General features: G+C 34.6%; 2 protein-coding genes across 2 annotated transcripts in view; one reads left to right on the top strand and one right to left on the bottom strand.

Moving 5' to 3' along the window:
• Positions 1-17,302, top strand: part of LOC126974197 (flotillin-2) — a 340,191-nt gene that overhangs the window by 14,703 nt on the left and 308,186 nt on the right. The window lies entirely within an intron of this gene.
• Positions 267-15,843, bottom strand: LOC126974180 (glucose dehydrogenase [FAD, quinone]-like). Its single transcript, XM_050821618.1, has 5 exons — positions 15,564-15,843; positions 12,406-12,633; positions 10,855-10,987; positions 4,825-4,944; positions 267-4,414 (listed from the first exon to the last, which is right to left on the bottom strand). Exons 1-5 carry the CDS (start codon positions 15,760-15,762, stop codon positions 3,157-3,159), a joined length of 1,938 nt encoding a protein of 645 aa, XP_050677575.1. The 5' UTR covers positions 15,763-15,843; the 3' UTR covers positions 267-3,156.

The following is a 17,302-nucleotide window of genomic DNA, read 5'->3' on the forward strand; positions in this document are numbered from 1 at the left end:
TCATAGGATCATTGCCAGCATTTACGAGCTTTTTTTTTGAAGGTACCATTGTCGTATCATGAAACAGCACTGCAAAGGAATCATGTGCCACACATCCAGATGGTGAGTATGGAGGTTTAAGTGTGTGGCGTGTGGTGCAAAGGTCGAATTGGGTGGCAGGAATATGTACAAAAAGCAAACAAAATGTGGACCTGACCTTGAAATAGGGAAAATAAACGTATGGTGTAACACAACACACAGGAGGAACAGAGTTAATTAATATGCTATTTGACTGATAATTCATTTATTAATTTTGACTAATGTTAATTACAACAATATAATTTGCTTATAAATTATTTACACTACTTCAATATCACCTTGGCAGGTTGTATAAATTTATAAATTAGTTATAATTCGCCAGAATGAATTCACATAAAATCATATTGACAACGAGACGTATTAAAGTAAAATAAATAAATAAAAAGACTTTATACGTTGAAAGCGGCGGTCGTGGGACATAAGATCAGGATAATATAGGGTAAAGCAATCATCGTCTCTCTTAAAAAAATATACTATCTCTACTTCAGTTATGTTTGCCTGGTACCAACAAAAAAATGCGCTGTGAGAGTAGCCGGATTAGTATCTCTCAAGTTGTAGTGAATGGAAAGGGAGAGACGGATAAAACTTTTTCGTTCACAAAAAATTTACTTAAAATATATATTTATGTTATTTTAATCTGGCCCCGTGTGATTTCTTTGTAATCGACACACACCTTAAGAATATTGTAATAACAAGTGGAAGTATTTCAAACTGCACTGCAAGCTTGATACAAACGGAGGTCATCGTCATCATCAAACAAGTTTTTGCGCTTATTTATGATATTTCCATTATCTCCATTAAATTTGGAGCTCTGTTATTTTTTTGTTTGTAAATATATAATACTTCCTCAATAGCATTAATAATATTATTATGCTAATCAATTGTAGCTTAGAATTTCCTATACGTTAAATTTACTCACCTATATATATATTATGATATTCAAATTTTAAGGTCACAAAGAGTTGGTTCCGCATAATTACAATGAATAGGTAAGTATTATTTATGTACCAACACATTCTTGCAACTATATTCTAGTAGGCCGCGTTTAAAACTTAACATACATACTTGACTTAGATAAGATTAAAATATATGTTGTTAATGTTTTCTGTTAAATCATTAAAGGAATTTTTAATCATATTTATATAATATCAATAGAACCAGACAACTATTACGCCAGCTATAAGACATTCAATAATAAGAAGGCATTCAATAAGACTGGATGAAGCAGATTTTTTCCACAGTCGTGTAGGACGCGGCTTGTATTCCCTTCCGAGACCACTTCCGTAAATTTTCCGGCTGACAAAACCATCCAGCGAGCTAGATTATTATCGGACGTCCGAACGCTCAGCATTAATCCAAGGTTACTTCGACGATTAACATAATGTACGAGTAATAGTACTAACGTTGACGTGTGATAATAATTATTATCCAAATACTATTTTCCGTGCATACCCGGGGCTTGTTAATAATAGGGGTATCCTAGGCCCGTGAGCGACGTAAGAGACGTTTTAAGCAAAGCGTTGGCGGCACAATAGATAGAACCACTGACTTACATCACGGTGATATAACCCTCGCCTCCACGTACAAATGGGTTTTCAGTTTTCCAATAAACAGTACCTTTTTACCTTTATTCAACGCTTTGAAAGTTCTGCAACGCTCCTGGTTCATGATCAATTCCTGTATATATTATATTGTATGTGCGCTTGTCCTCCTCTTTCATAAAATAGGCGATTAATGATTTTGTTAGTGTTGGAGATCACGATGCAAAGGGCCATAGACATCCCCAAAACCAGGGGTTATCAGATGCCCGCCTTTAAGTTAAAACTATGCTCTATTCTTGAAGGGCCCTAAGTAGTATCGGTTCAGAAAAACTGCAGCCGATAATTGATTCCAAAAAGTGGCTGTGGGAGGCAAGAAATTTCTCATACAGCGCGCGAATTTAGAATGATAGGCTCATCAACCCGAACTACTCATCTGAGCACTTCTCGTGAGACAATTTTGCGCCTTTATGTAGTTGTTAATATTTATGTATCTAGTCCGGTAATACGTTCTGTTACTAATGCTGTTTCGTTGGTGTAAAGGAGATACAGTTTTTGTGTTCGTTTAAACCTTCTTTTGTTGTGATTATTGCGGATACATTGTTGTTTAAAAACCTTTACATTAATTTTGTTCTATTCAAGTTTTCTTGGGAGAATATTCTCTCGATTGAGTTATTTAACATTGGAAAAGAGGAGGAGAACTTTACTGTAATTGTCACGGGTCCAATACGTAGTTTGTACACTGCATGTCCATATCCGTGATACATATTTATTATTATTGAAACGAACCTTGTTGAGTTGATCCTGCTTCAGTATGTGTGTTGCGTCTTAATAGTAAATTAAATACATACCTACGCGGTTCGCGCTTAAGGCAAAAGTGAGAACTACTTTCACGAAATCCTTGATACTTTCAAAAAACGTTCTTGTAATGCAATCCGTAATCCGGATCCGTAAAGGCAATTCAAATTTAAATTCAAATATTTTTATTCAAAATAGGATTTATAATCACTTATTGAACGTCAAAATCTACTACCCATTCAAAAGAGACTGCCTCAGACCTGAGAAGAATGGGCGCAAGAAACTCAAATAAAAGGATACCAATGAATTAGTAAAGCGTTCTTTGCTTCATGTAAATTTATTTAAAGGATACGCAAAACTTATGGACTACACAAGGTAATTTCTTATTGAGTTGCAATCAAATTAAATATATTAACATTACATAACTTTACCTTACGCTATTAAAAACGTTTCACAAACTCTTATGTTATTTAAAAATCATGCCTTAATCGCCTTGAACGAACAAAGTTTGCATTTGGTCGTGATTCTAATAAGGTCCTTTCAATACTGATGATAAAATATCATCATAACTGTTCTAATATGAGCGGTTCTCAGTGATTTTATTTATTAATTTAAACAGATAACCTTGCGACTAACTCGCTCGAATCAAGTGATTTACTGCAATTTGTCCTAATGAATTAGTAGAACTTTGAAGTAGAATTAAGCAGTAGGCGATTCGTTCTAGGTAATAAATACACTAAATTTAATTTATATTCCAGGAAGTTTTAATCAGATCTGCCGCTTTTAATCCTATTATAGTACCGGGTGCGTGTGTATGTGCTGAAATGGTTCTAGGTATAACACTTGTGTCAACCACTCGTAGGCCATAAATGCCTCGAACTCTTAATTCAGGATCAACTACAGCCCCTGGATCATTATCTGGGCCCATACGACATGTCGCTACCTGATGATGCAAAGTGGCTGTTAAAGTGCGTACTGCACATTCCCAATATTCGTCTGAATCAAAAGTAAAACTTTGGCAATTGCGCAATGGCACAGGATAGAGTTTCGCACCAAATCTTTGAAAAGGAGGTGTTGCTGCCAACTGTTGAACATGGCGTATCGCTGCAATGAAGGTAGCGACATCGTGTTTCTGTGACAAGTAGTTACCATACAGTTTTGGATGGCTGTACGGGTTATTATTTCTCAGCTCAATATGACCAACAGATTTTGGATGCAAAAGCATCGGGATTGCGCTCCACGTATCCGTGTCGTCTATCGGTCCGTATGTTTCAGTAATCAAGCTTTCCGACAGTCGCATACCTTTTCGTATTGCTTTACTCCCCGTATTTCCACCGTCTGATAATATTGAACCCCCGATGCTGATGAGCTCAATGTCCGGTACTGTTTGATCAGGATCATCACTTATTGGTGTTTTTATGTAACCAATGCCTTCTACGCCACCGGGTGTTGAATAAAAGCTATCACTTCCTTTCATCCAAGAAATGGCATTTGCCAGATCTCCAGTAGCTCTATTTTCACTAAACGAAATATTAGTTTCATTAAGAGTAAATATAATACCGGGAAAAGAAATATGATCATAAAGATTTCGTCCAACAAGAAGATCTTGCACAAGGGGTATTCCCATTTCAGATAGGTGGTTTCTAGGACCAATGCCAGACAGCATTAGGAGCTGCGGAGATGCTATGGGACCTGCCGATATTATGACTTCTTTTCGGGCATAAACTGTATGCAGAAGTTTATTCCTCACGTACTCAATTCCATATGCTTGCTTAGTAACTGGATCAATTAAAATTTTCGTCGCTCTACTTTCCGCTAAAACGTGAAGATTTTTCCTGTTTTTATGGCTATGTAGGTAGACTTTTGCAGCGCTTTGTCTTCGTGAGTTGCTCATTGTTACTTGTACTTTGCCGAAACCAAGCTCATTTGGAGCATTGTAGTCGACTGTTGGATGACCAAGTATATTTCCCGCCTCCAGAAATGCATCTAACAACTTTGTTCTGAAAGTTACAAAAATAACTTTAAATAAAACATATATATATATATATATATATATATATATATACATACATATATATATATATTCGTTATTTAGTAAAGATACATACATCATACATTAGAATCAGGCACTAGCGGACTTTAAATATAAAGAAAAATGAAAAACTGACACAGAGTGCTTGTTCACTTTACGCGTGGAAGCAGTGCCCGAGCATAAGTGCACAAGCACCGATGAATATTAATTAGGTAATGAGGAGTAATAATTGGGTTGCATGTATAGGTTTGGTATGGTAGGCATGTATTATATTTTTTTTAAATCAATAAGAAAAGAAATAAGTTCTATTAGAGTTAGCTTTGAAATATTTGAGCAACTTAAAATGAAAGTCTACGATAAAAAGATCACTATACTAACTTTATTGGTACAAACTCTACGGGCGTCTCTCCGTCTCTACTTCTGTATGGATTCTTTTCATAACCGTCCAACTTTGCTTTTTCCATCTCCAAAAAATATTTAAGTACATCATCGTATGACCTAGTAACAGAATATAAAAATATATTATCTAATCAACAAAATTTTAAACAAGCGTTTATTAAATATTGAAATAATTACAATAAATCTAAAATTATTGCATTAACTATTTACGCAAGGGCATAATTTTGTTGTTTGTAGTGCAAATAAAAGAGGGAGCAATTATTTAATAACAGAATTAAAATAAAATAGAAAAGGCTGCAAAATTGTCTAAACAACAATTCTGTTGTATAAAAAAGATTAAGACTGATTTAAAACCATTTTTATTTATGAATTTCACATACGGTAACTATATTATAATGTTCAACGAATAGAACCTTGCGAAAAAATCTTAGGTCTCCTAATAATTATAGACTGGGCAAAATTTTTGTTCAATCGCTAATACGGTCGTCATATTTTATAACAAAGCCATTGGATTGTTTTATAGTTTTCGTGACTTGGGTTCCAATAGTGCATTATAATAAATAATTCTTATGCTAAGAATGGGCTCAAGCTAGGCTGCGTCTTATTAAGGAGGTACTACGTGTGCAGTAGGAGATAATCTTTGATACGACATATTTAGTCCTGCTATAGCTTCCTTAGAGCTCGTAATCTAACTCAAACGTTCGTTAGGTTTATGTATTTATGTATTTATTCTATAATCTTTGCTTCAGGTAGTGTGATGCTATAAAATTATATAAAAATAACCCTATGAGGAACGACTGGCTAAATTTAACATGGTCGAACTCAGAGACAGGAGAGTGATGTATGATATAGTTTTTCTTTACTACACTATTAACCATAAAGTAAATTGTGAGTTCCTGCTCAGTCGCGTTGCACTTAAGGCCCTTTATAAGTATCCGAGAGCTAAATTAACCAAAATTTTCTATACCCCGCGCCCTGTAGATCAAATCTAGGCTTACAGTCTCCGGTTAAGCCCATTCTTGAGGAGTATAATTTAATAAATGGTCGCATCGAGTTGGATGTGTTTCATGACTCTTTATATAGTTTTAAGCAAAAGATTTTGGAGTATTTCAAAATTAAGTAATATTATTGTTATTAATTATTTAAAATTATTTAGTATTATTAGTATCTCATAGTTATTTGGCAAAGTTATGTACACCGTAATTGTTATACATATCAGACACAATACCCTGTAATATATAAAACTATTTGGTAAGGATAATATGTGTAATGTGGTTGTACTTATTAAATAAATAAAAATAAAAATACCTAAATGAGACAATTTTTTATGTTCGAGGAATGGGCCCGAAATGTGGTGTATAGTATTGAAAGATATATTGATTTATTCCTTATAATGTAAGAAAAGTTAGAATCTGAACGTCAAAATAACCTAAAATCATAAAGATATGTTCGTATAAAAATGTTTTTAATACGCTTTTATAAGTTTCGTACGTATGTTAGTGTGTAACGGAATCTATGAACATGATTTTGACCCCCTTCAAAACGTCGGATTAACTCGAAATTAGGCATACTTATTAAGGACTGATGACATTTCAATAAAAAAATAAATAAAAATAAATACCTAATACTTTAAAAAAAAAACTAAAAAAAATACGCTTTTATAGAAATTCCCACTAAAAAATAGAAAATAAATCTTAATAAATTTGAATTAAAAACAGTGTAGAAAAAAAACGATTTATTTTCTATTGTTTATTTATTTATTTATTTATTAAATTCCGCCAACAAGGTATACACTAATATAAACACAGTATAATACAAAAACAATAACATTCACATGGTAAGTGATGCCTCAATTATAGGCGAAAATGACATGCTATTCAATTAAATTAAGCCACAAAATAAAATAAGAACTATAAATTATTATATATCTATGAATACAATATTAATATAAATTTACACAAAAAAGAAAAATAACGATTGAGGTCATCCCTCCCTTGAAAGAACCGTTTTAATATATTTTTTAAATTTATGTAAGTTATGATCAAATATGTCGACTTCATCGTGATGACTATTATATTCCCTGGTAATTCTATTCAAGGGAGAGAAATAGCCTAAATTAGATCCTGCATAATTACAGAGAAATGGATTATATTTCTTACACGCTCTCGGTTGAGTTTTTGGAACAGCGAGGTTTAGTTTCGATATAAGATGAGGAGAATCAATAATATTATGTAGTAATTTAAAGAGGAACATACTGTCGAGCAAAGTTCTACGGGACTTAAGTGAGTTAAGGTGGAAATACTGCAGTCTACCTGTATAAGAAGGAATTTTTTTCGCTAGATTACAGCTATAAGATAAATGCCAGAGAAACCTCTTCTGAACTGATTCTAAGCGTTTGTTATATACATCGTAATGCGGGTTCCAAGCGACCGTACAATATTCTAAAGTGCTCCGCACTAGAGCATTATAAATGGTGATTTTTGTTGTGGGCCTTTTAAAGGGCTTGGAGTTGCGTAACACAAAGCCTAAAATCTGAAAGCTTTTTTTAGTAATTGCATCAATATGGGAATTAAACCTTAACCTGTTGTCGATGATGACCCCTAGATCCCTAACGAGGTTCACTTCAGCCAAAGCAATAGCATTAACATAATATGTTCTCGTGGGTAAATTATTTTTTTTGTCTACTAAAGCGGATTGCGTGACATTTATCAGTGTTTAATCTCATTCCATTTTCCTGACACCAGATTACTAGATTATTTAAGTCATTTTGAAGAAGAAGAGCTTCATCGGCCGAATTAACTTGTCTGAAAAATTTAAGATCGTCAGCGAATAAATAAAACCTAGAATTTTCGAAGCAATTGTATATGTCATTAATAAATAAGTTAAAGAATAATGGTCCCAAATGGGAGCCTTGTGGGACACCTGACAGAGTAGTAAAAGGCTTAGAAGAGTAGCCTCCAATGACAACAGAAGATTTACGGTTAGTTAAGTAAGACTTGCACCATTTTAAGAACATACCATCGATTCCAGAAGAATAAAGCTTGTAAATAAGTAGTTCATGGTTAACTTCGTCAAAAGCCTTGCTGAAATCGGTATAAATAGTGTCAATTGAATGACCATGATCCATTTCCTCAGACAGATCACCGACAAAGGACATAAGGTTAGCAGCTGTAGATCTCTTTTTCATAAACCCATGTTGTTGAGTTATAATAATTTGTCTTAAATGGAATGACAGAATTGGATACATCAGAACCTCAAAAACTTTAGCAAATACGGGAATTATTGTTATAGGCCTATAATTTATGACGTGCTTAGGGTTGCCGCTCTTAAACAATGGCAAAACAAGAGACTCTTTCCAAGCAGATGGAAATACACCAGTACCGAGAGATTTATTTATGATAATAGTTAGAGGCAGTGCTAAAGCACTAGCACATTTGACTGCAAATACTGACGGAATTCCATCTGCACCGGCTCCCTTTGTAGTGTCAAGTCTTTTTAACACTCTAAATACTTGAGATGTTGTGACGGAAAGGGCCATTAAGGTACTGGTTGCAGTCGGCTCATGAGACCCAGTTGGAACAGAGATGGTATCCATGTTATATATAGAAGAAAACTGTGAGGCAAATAACTCACACATATCGGGGCCATTTGTTGCATTTTTGCTGTCTGAAAAAATTTCAGCTGGAAAAGTACTGCTATTACCTCTTTTTTGTTTAATGTAAGTCCAGAATATTTTAGGATTACACTTTAAACATGATTCTAAGCTTTCCAAATATTTTGCGTAATTTAAATCCTGTAATCGTGCGCAACGATCCCTCAACATTGTAAAAGTTAAATAGTCTCGAGGGTTGCCGTATTCACGGAATTTCATTCTAAATTTATACTTTTCTCGCAAACTGTTGATTAATGAAGTAGAAAACCATACAGGATAGTTATGCTTATTGCGTCGTTTGTATTTAGGAACATGTTTCGATATCAGAGTCCTCAAAATTTTGTAAAATAATGCTAACATATCATTAACTGTTGAACAGTCTTTGAACACAGTATTCCAGTTTGCATCATTGATGTCACTTATAATTTTAGTATAATCCGCTTTGTAAAATTGGAATCTAGCATCACACTTTGTTTGTAGATTCTCTGAACATTCAAGAGACATGTTAACTACAAGTGGTGGATGCAGCGGATCTACTATCGATAGAGGGTTGGAGCACACATACAATTGTGTAATAGTAAAAGAAATGAGAACAAGATCTAGAATTTTGTTTTTTATGTTTGAGTCATTGTCTTGAACCAAATTATTGAGCGATAAAAAGTCTGGAAATACATTATGAAGTAAGCTGTTTGATGGCATAGGAAGGAGTTCATTTTCGGAGGACCGACACCAATTTAGACTACTTAAATTAAAGTCACCTAGTATTATGAATTTTCCCTCAGGGTTTTCCATTACATTACTAGTGTGGTTAATAAAATTCTCAAAAATATGTAACTGGACTGGAGGTGGTTGTAATGCACCACAGATATATAAGTATTCTGTCTTGTTTTTAGCGTTTCGCAACTCCAAACCTACCCATAGATCTTTACAGTTAGATTCGTACTTATAAATTCGATGGGATTTGAAACATTTTAAAACTGCGATTAACACGCCTCCTCCTTCTTTACCTTTGTGTAATTCGCTACTTTCACGGTCGCGTCTGTAAAGTATGTATCTATTATCAAACAGTTCATTATCTAAAACACTGCTATTAAGCCATGTATCCGTAAAAACTATAACATCATAATTTGAACAAACAACGTTATTGAAAAGTTCAATGGTTTAGTGGGATTTTCTATAAAAGCGTATTTTTTTTTAGATTTTTATAAACTTTTATTTATTTTTTTAAATATTAAGCTTTTAACAAACGCTTGTCTTTTATGTTATTTTATTGGAATAATTTATAATAATAATTATACAGCATACACATATAATAATAATTTATACAGGTCATGCAGTGGAGCATGACCTGTATAAATACCACGGGACAGGCTGTTCCGTTTGACAGCAAATTTTTTGTACCTATTTGAACCGCCACTCGCGAGCGTCCAGAGAACTAATTTTGACGTATAATACAAATGGCTGCGAGAGAAGCGTATAGTACTCTGAAGTATTAATGTATTTTGGATTAATTTCGCTCGTTTTCCGCCTTATTTATACTTCAGTAATCAACGTATTTCCTATTGATGTTTGTTTAGCTAAGATTGTCATCACTAGTTGTACTTCTCGCTATATGGATAACAGCGCCAAAATGGCGAATATCAAACAGGCACAAAAGCACGTTGACAGCCACCAGTACAGTGATAAATAGTAGAGGTCAGTGACTGCACGGTAATATTAAACTAAGTACTAAGTGCTAAATTAGTTTAACCTCTAAAACAATAATTAAAATGAGGGTCATGGATCTAATAGATGTTTTCTACTTTTCAAAACCCAAATATCACTGTTACCACCACGTTTTGCAGTAAATTTTATTTTCACACATGAATGTTACAAGTGTTTCATTATACGAATTTTTTTTTGCCATGGTATATATAACTGGATATAGGAAATGTATCAAGTGTTTGCCTTTTTATTATAATTTCATAATCCCGGTTAGATTTTACAATAAAATATGGCGTGTTGACAGTAATAAATTGTTACATTTTTACTAGCATAATACGATTAATAAACATCACCATATCCAGTGGGCCAAAAAAAATTGTCTCCCTTTAAATTGTAAATTTAAATTATTATAGTTATGGCTTATAGACCAGGTTCGATATTTTTTTAAGATTAAAAATCGTCTTATCACGATTCCCGGCGAATCAACAAGTCCTATGGAGAAAAGTTAAATAGCAAAGTAGTAGGTAATAAAAAGATGTACAACTAAACAAAGTATCCACCACGGAAGCCGTACATACTGGTTACCACTTACTTGTTTAAGACAATTTGAAATAAACAAAAAATGTAGTTTAATAATCCAATCTGTTACATACCATCCATAGTTTCCATCCGCAGCAATACGGTCCCATTCTCTCGGTCTTCCGCGGGTATATATCATGTAATTGACCACACTCGAGCCCCCAACAGCCTTACCTCGCGGCCAGAAGCAGCGTTGGTTATCCATTCCTGAAAGATATTGGAATACATTTTTATAAAATGTGCAACGACTCGGAAGGAGGGAGATCCATTCATCTAACTATAATTTCTAACTAATCGCTAATCACTTCAGTTGTCTTATGAGCATGATGCTTGGATAACGTTGAAATATCGGTAAACTGGACAAATGCCTCCCCTAAAGATCTACACAACGATGGGTCCTGCCCTCATCTAAACTAATGTGGCGATCATGGCCAGATGGTCCATCTTGTGGGAGGCCTACGAACACTGGGTCTTCCAGTATGTGGTCGCCATTCGAGGACTTTACTGCCCCAACGGCATGTCAATCTGTCGAGCTATGTGCCTTACCTACTGCCACTTCAATTTCGCAATTATCTTTGGGTTTGCCTTTTCCAGCAGTGGACAACTCCTTCGCTAAAGTAAAATATATTCAAATTATGGTAATTATCGCGCTTGATATCGCTCGTAGTGTCCAAAACCATGATAGTTTAAATGTTACATTTTTAAGAATTTGTAGTGTATCGCAGAGTTTGCAAATCAAACAATAAACAAAACATTTGCAGCAATTGAGATCAAGCACCCTATCGTTTTTTTATAGTAAATAAGAAACATTTTATAGTGGTTGAAAATCTAGTCCAAAGATTACATTAGGTCATGTCAAGCTAATTTATAGCGTGTTAAAACATTAGAAATTTTGTGGGCCTCCTTTAATAAAATTGTATTACAATAAAGTTTATTGATTTAAAAACCTCCATTGTCAAGGTGTGGTATCTACCTGCAAGTCAATAAAAATACCTTTACCGCACAAGCTTTGAAAGGTCTCTTGCCCTATCGGGTCGGGAGTTCTGCAGCCGGCAATGGAACCATTGCTGGCGGCTATCAGAGCAATTCGCAAAACATTTGCTCTGGGATCATTTTTCAAAAAACTGTAGAATATCCTCCCCTTTAAGGATCATTTTGCGAAATATTGATACTGTTTGAGTTAATAACGGCAAACTAAATCTTTTCCTCATGTTCAATTTTTATGTGCAAATATATACTTTCGTTATATTTTTCTAGACATCATTCCGGATCGAGCCATAGCTCATATTTTTGGGATGTCTATTAAGAATTACTTGCTCATATTATCGTATAAGTGCGAATTGGTTGTGGTAGAGGCAGTTTAAGAGCGCAGACTTGCTTGACCTTGACTTGTCGAGAGTAAAGCAACCGTTTCGCGGCACGAGCCGTGCAGTTAGTTAATAAGCAGACTGAAACAAAAGGTGCTAACACAGACTGCATTGCTAACAATTACGAAGTGATCGCCGGCAAGCTGCCTCTGTCCCCACCCCATTGCTTCTTCCCACTTGATGTTGATGAAAATGTTTGTTTAAGATAACGTGATGCTTGAATAAGGGGAAAAAATTCAAATAAAAATATTTAGGTACCTAAACATACACCAGGCTGCGGTTCCATATAATAGTGCCACACGTAATCTGTGGACTGAAAATAAGGCGCCAGAGCTGGTACGTCAGTAAACAGCATCTCCGGTCTCCCGGCTTCAATGAGAAGCACGGTTGTGTTTCGATTTTTCGACAGCTTCTGGGCCAAGGCGCACCCAGCCGATCCGGCGCCAACTATTACAAAGTCGTATTCCGAGTAGGGTTGCTTCAGATCTGAAATAATTAACAGATGTAGGTATGTAAGATATCAGTCCAAATGAAAGTTAGAGAATATTGAAGTATCCTGATGCGGTAGATACCTCTGTACCGTTTAGTAGATATTGATACGAACAGATACAAGTTCTTTACTTCTTTTGTCTCTCAGAGGGTTAGGCAGAGACTACAAACCTCCATTTGCCCCGGACCAGACAAATCCTGGCTTGTTTCAGTATCAATTTTTGACACACTTTTAAAATGGTAACAAAACATTAAGTTCACCAGTGGGAAGCTCCTTTACATCGGACTCCGGCTGAATAATGGATGGATACCACAATGGCGCCTATTTCTGCCGTGAAGCAGTAATGTGTAAGCATTACTGTGTTTCGGTCTGAAGGGTGCCGTAGCTAGTGAAATTACTGGGCAAATGAGACTTGACAACTTATGTCTCAAGGTGACGAGCGCCGCTCAGAATCTTAGGGTTTTTCAATAATCCTGAGCGGCACTGCATTGTAATGGACAGGGCGTATCAATTACCATCAGCTGAACGTCCTCCTCGTCTTGTCCCTTATTTTCATAAAAAAAGTACTTGTTACTAATACTTTCAATGCAAATTTAAGTTTACATTTTGTAAGTTTATGTTTATATTTATTATATTAAGCTTTCATTCCATAACTAATCAACCGACCACATCAACGTGGGTGTTCAGGGCTAATACAGAAAAGCACATAGCGTCAATTTTATCCCGAAATATTTTATTGGTTCCGCGGGGCGCCATACGAGTTTTAGATTGGGTTATATGTCTATAGCGAACAACGGCGGAAGGCTGTGGAACTAAATTGATAGAGAACTAGAGAAGAGAGACCTGGTTTTCGTTCGCAGTCGTCTTGTGTGTCTTCTTAGCATAATACTTTTAAAAGTTGCAACGGCAATTTATTGTCTTGTTATTCTTTATAATCGCGAACTGAACAATTCTGGATGTGTGGCGGTCGTCCACAGTGCGGTTTTCAAGGAGCTTTCTTCCTCGTACTAACAACTTTGTAGTAACAAAGCTGTGGAATGAGCTTCCTTGTGCGGGACCTTGTGTTTCCGGGACGATACGACATGGGTACCTTAAAAAAAAGCGCGTACACCTTCCTTAAAGGCCGACAACGCTCTTGTGATTCCTCTGGTGTTGCAAGAGAATGTGGGCGGCGGTGATCACTTAGCACCAGGACCCGTACGCTCGTTTGTCCTCCTGTTCCATAAAAAAAACAATGACTCATATTTTTTCAAATTTTCATTTCATTTTCATTTATAATGAGATACATAAATTAAACAAATATTTATAATGAACCGTCTTACTTAAATATATTTAAATCACTTCAACTCTATAATATGTTTAAATAATTCACCAATCTCATTATTTTAACATCAGGAAACAGAGTATGAAGTTCCTTTTGGTCTTGAATTTATGTTATAAAAATATAATATACCTATTTACGTTACTCACTTCTACACTGCACGTTGTCGTTGTAACAATAGATACCCTACAATTCCTCGTAATTGTGTACATTACCCACGTTGAAGTGTAAGTAATTCAAATTCAAATATTTTTATTCAAGATAGGATTCAAAATCACTTAATGAACGTCAAAAACTACCACCCATTCAAAAGAGACTGCCTCAGACCTGAGAAGAATGGGCGCAAGAAACTCAGCGCGCTTTATTTCATGTAAAAATATGGATTACAATGTGATATCGTACAATAAACATTTATAATTAAAGAGCCTGAGGGTGTTCGCTTGATTCTCAGTCCGTGGTGTCATTAAGAAAATCGTTTATGCTATAATAACCTTTCCCACACAAACGTTTTTTAACAATTATTCTTTTAAATTTCGTAACACATTTGTTTTGTACATTTTCTGGGATCATAATGTAGAAGCATATACATCGCCCAACAAAAGACTTACTAACTCGACCCAACCGAGTAGTAGGCATAACAAGTTTATGTTTGTTCCTCGTGTTAACATTATGAATGTCACAGTTTCTAGAAAATTCCTCAATGTGCTTATGAACATACAAAACATTATCTTAAATGTATTGAGAAGCAACAGTCAAAATGTTTATTTCTTTAAATTTTTCTCTTAATGATTCTTTAGGACCTAGGTTATAAATTGCGCGAGTAGCCCTCTTCTGCAGCACAAAGATGGTATTAATATCGGCCGCAATGCCCCATAGCAATACACTATAGTACAAAATACTATGAAAATAACTAAAGTATACTAATCTCGCCGTATCTGTCAGTTAACCGTCTAATTTTCTTAACCGCATATGCTGCAGAACTAAGCCTATTCGCCAATCCTTCAATATGGAATTTGGAATCAAGAGTAATGCCAAGAAATAGAGCAGATTCCACTGGTTTTACCACCTCTTCGTTAAAATATTCGCATCTACATTTTTGACATTCGGCGCGGCAAATTTAATATATTTGGTTTTATGACAATTTATCATAGTAAAGTAAGTAAATTGGCACCTTCGTGAATTTATAGATATCCATAATATACCAGTTCAAGACTGATCGTACGATGAAGTTAATGAAAAAAAATCTAGATTAAAGTCTGTAATGGACAACATTATTTATTAACCAGTTATTTGTAAAGAACGCCAGATTATACATATTGCCGGTAGCATAACATATATACGTGATGTTGTTTTGTTCAAAACCAGTACACAGATTAAATAAAAAAGAATAACGGGACGGATAAATAACCGGAATTGACCCGTTTTATTTTATTGAGCAGATAGTATATATATTGGCATAGTACATTAATAATAAATAGGTAAATAAGAATTAACAAAAAGCTAGTTCAGTAAATCCAGTTTAACAACTGTTAATATTTTATTTTTGCTATTGTTATATTATGAATATAATAAGTTTAAATGAATATATTTTTTTAAATGACTTACTTCCGGGTAGAGGATAAGAATCCGATAGGAAATCGAACATACTTTCCGGTCGTTCAGGAAGTAAACCGGAAAGCGCGTCCAAAATTCCATTTTCCATAGTATTGTTGAACTCTGACCAGTAAATTCTCCCATTTTTTCCGTAATCACTGTTCACGGTATTTGATAAAATAGCAAAACATAACACTGCACTTTTAAGCATTTTTCCACCCGTGGAATATTATCGACAGTGGGAGAGCGATCAAGCCGGCGGCCACTGACGGTTTGGCTCGCTGGATGGAAGTGCTTATGGACTTGATAATTTATGCGATGAATTCAGAGCTTGTGGCCTTTATACATTATTATGAAGATTCCGATGCCTTGTCCGGTTCTGTAGGAATTGTTTTAAACCCGTCAGGTTTACCTGTCTTATTTTATAGCTTACTGACAAATTTGTCTTTATACTATCATTATTAGTATAATTATAATAAGTCGTGAAGAAGTTTTAAGGGAACAGATGAACATACATACTTATACATACTCACAAATATACATACTACCTTATGTGACTATCAGGTTTGTCATTAATGTGACCTTGAAAAAGCGGACATGTGAGAGTTTGACTCGGGCAGCGATAGATCCGTACATATAAAAAACAGGAGCAAATTTTGAATAAAATATTTTATATTAGGTATAAAGGAGATTGCCCGAAAATGTATGAACCGCGGCGTAGATTTGCATCAAATTCAAAGTTATTTTAAATGATGCGTAAACACCCACTTATTCAAATTCAAATATTTTTATTCAAAATAGCATGTGACATCATTTATTGAAAGTCAAAAAATACCACCCATTCCAAAATGAATGCCTCAGACCTGAGAAGAATGGGCGCAACAAACTAAGTTATTCAGTCATTAACCCCCAGTTATCATTTTTAAATCAAAACCCGGGTTTTGATGTCATTTGATAAAATAACATAACCTCAAAATCAAAGCAATTCGTATGATGTCCAGATAATTACTAGTAAACAATTAAAACATTAAATTAATTTCATTTCGAAAATTTATTGGACCTACCAAAACAAAGGCCTTATTAGTTATTTACCTACCTACTTAGCAAACTTGCAGATTTAGTAGGTACACTTTCCGTAAATATAAATAAACTACACTACACTACACTAAACTGTGGAATATATTATACAACATATAGGTTATATATTTGTTAATGAAATAATTTACAATTTTATGAGCAACAACATTTATGTACTCGTTTAATAGGACAAAAATGTTTTGGGTTTCACAATTACACAGGTAGTAAGTACAATTAAGTACTTCCATCACATTACATTCGGAGATTTTATTGATCACTAGCTGACCGAGCAAACGTATTGCCGATATTAAAATCGCGATACAAACTGTTGATCGTAGATGGGTGAAAATTTGAAGTTGTATATATTTTTTAATCAAACAAATTTAAAGAAAAAAAATTTTCAAAAAAATTAAAAAATTAAAATTTGGCGTGGACCACCCTTAACATTTAGGGGGATGAAAAATAGATGTCCGATTCTCAGACCTACCCAATATGCACTCAAAATTTCATGAGAATCGGTAAAGCTGTTTCGAAGGAGTTTAACTACAAACACCGTGACATGAGAATTTTATATATCTGAAGATTTTCACATTCATATATTATAAACAGCGAGTATTTCAAAACCACACAAACTAAATAAAATTAAAACTTCCTATATTAACTATTCCTAAAGT

This window comes from Leptidea sinapis, chromosome 31, assembly GCF_905404315.1.
Source record: "Leptidea sinapis chromosome 31, ilLepSina1.1, whole genome shotgun sequence".
NCBI lineage: Eukaryota > Metazoa > Arthropoda > Insecta > Lepidoptera > Pieridae > Leptidea > Leptidea sinapis.

Bases quoted from the DNA above. Each gene is read 5' to 3' on its own strand.
- LOC126974180 (XM_050821618.1), bottom strand. From the start codon at position 15,762: ATGCTTAAAAGTGCAGTGTTATGTTTTGCTATTTTATCAAATACCGTG. The intron at 10,988-12,405 runs GTACCTAAATAT...AATATCTTTCAG, and splicing joins GCAGCCTGGTGTATGTTTAG to GAATGGATAACCAACGCTGC. The intron at 4,415-4,824 runs GTTAGTATAGTG...TGTAACTTTCAG, and splicing joins GTAGAGTTTGTACCAATAAA to AACAAAGTTGTTAGATGCAT.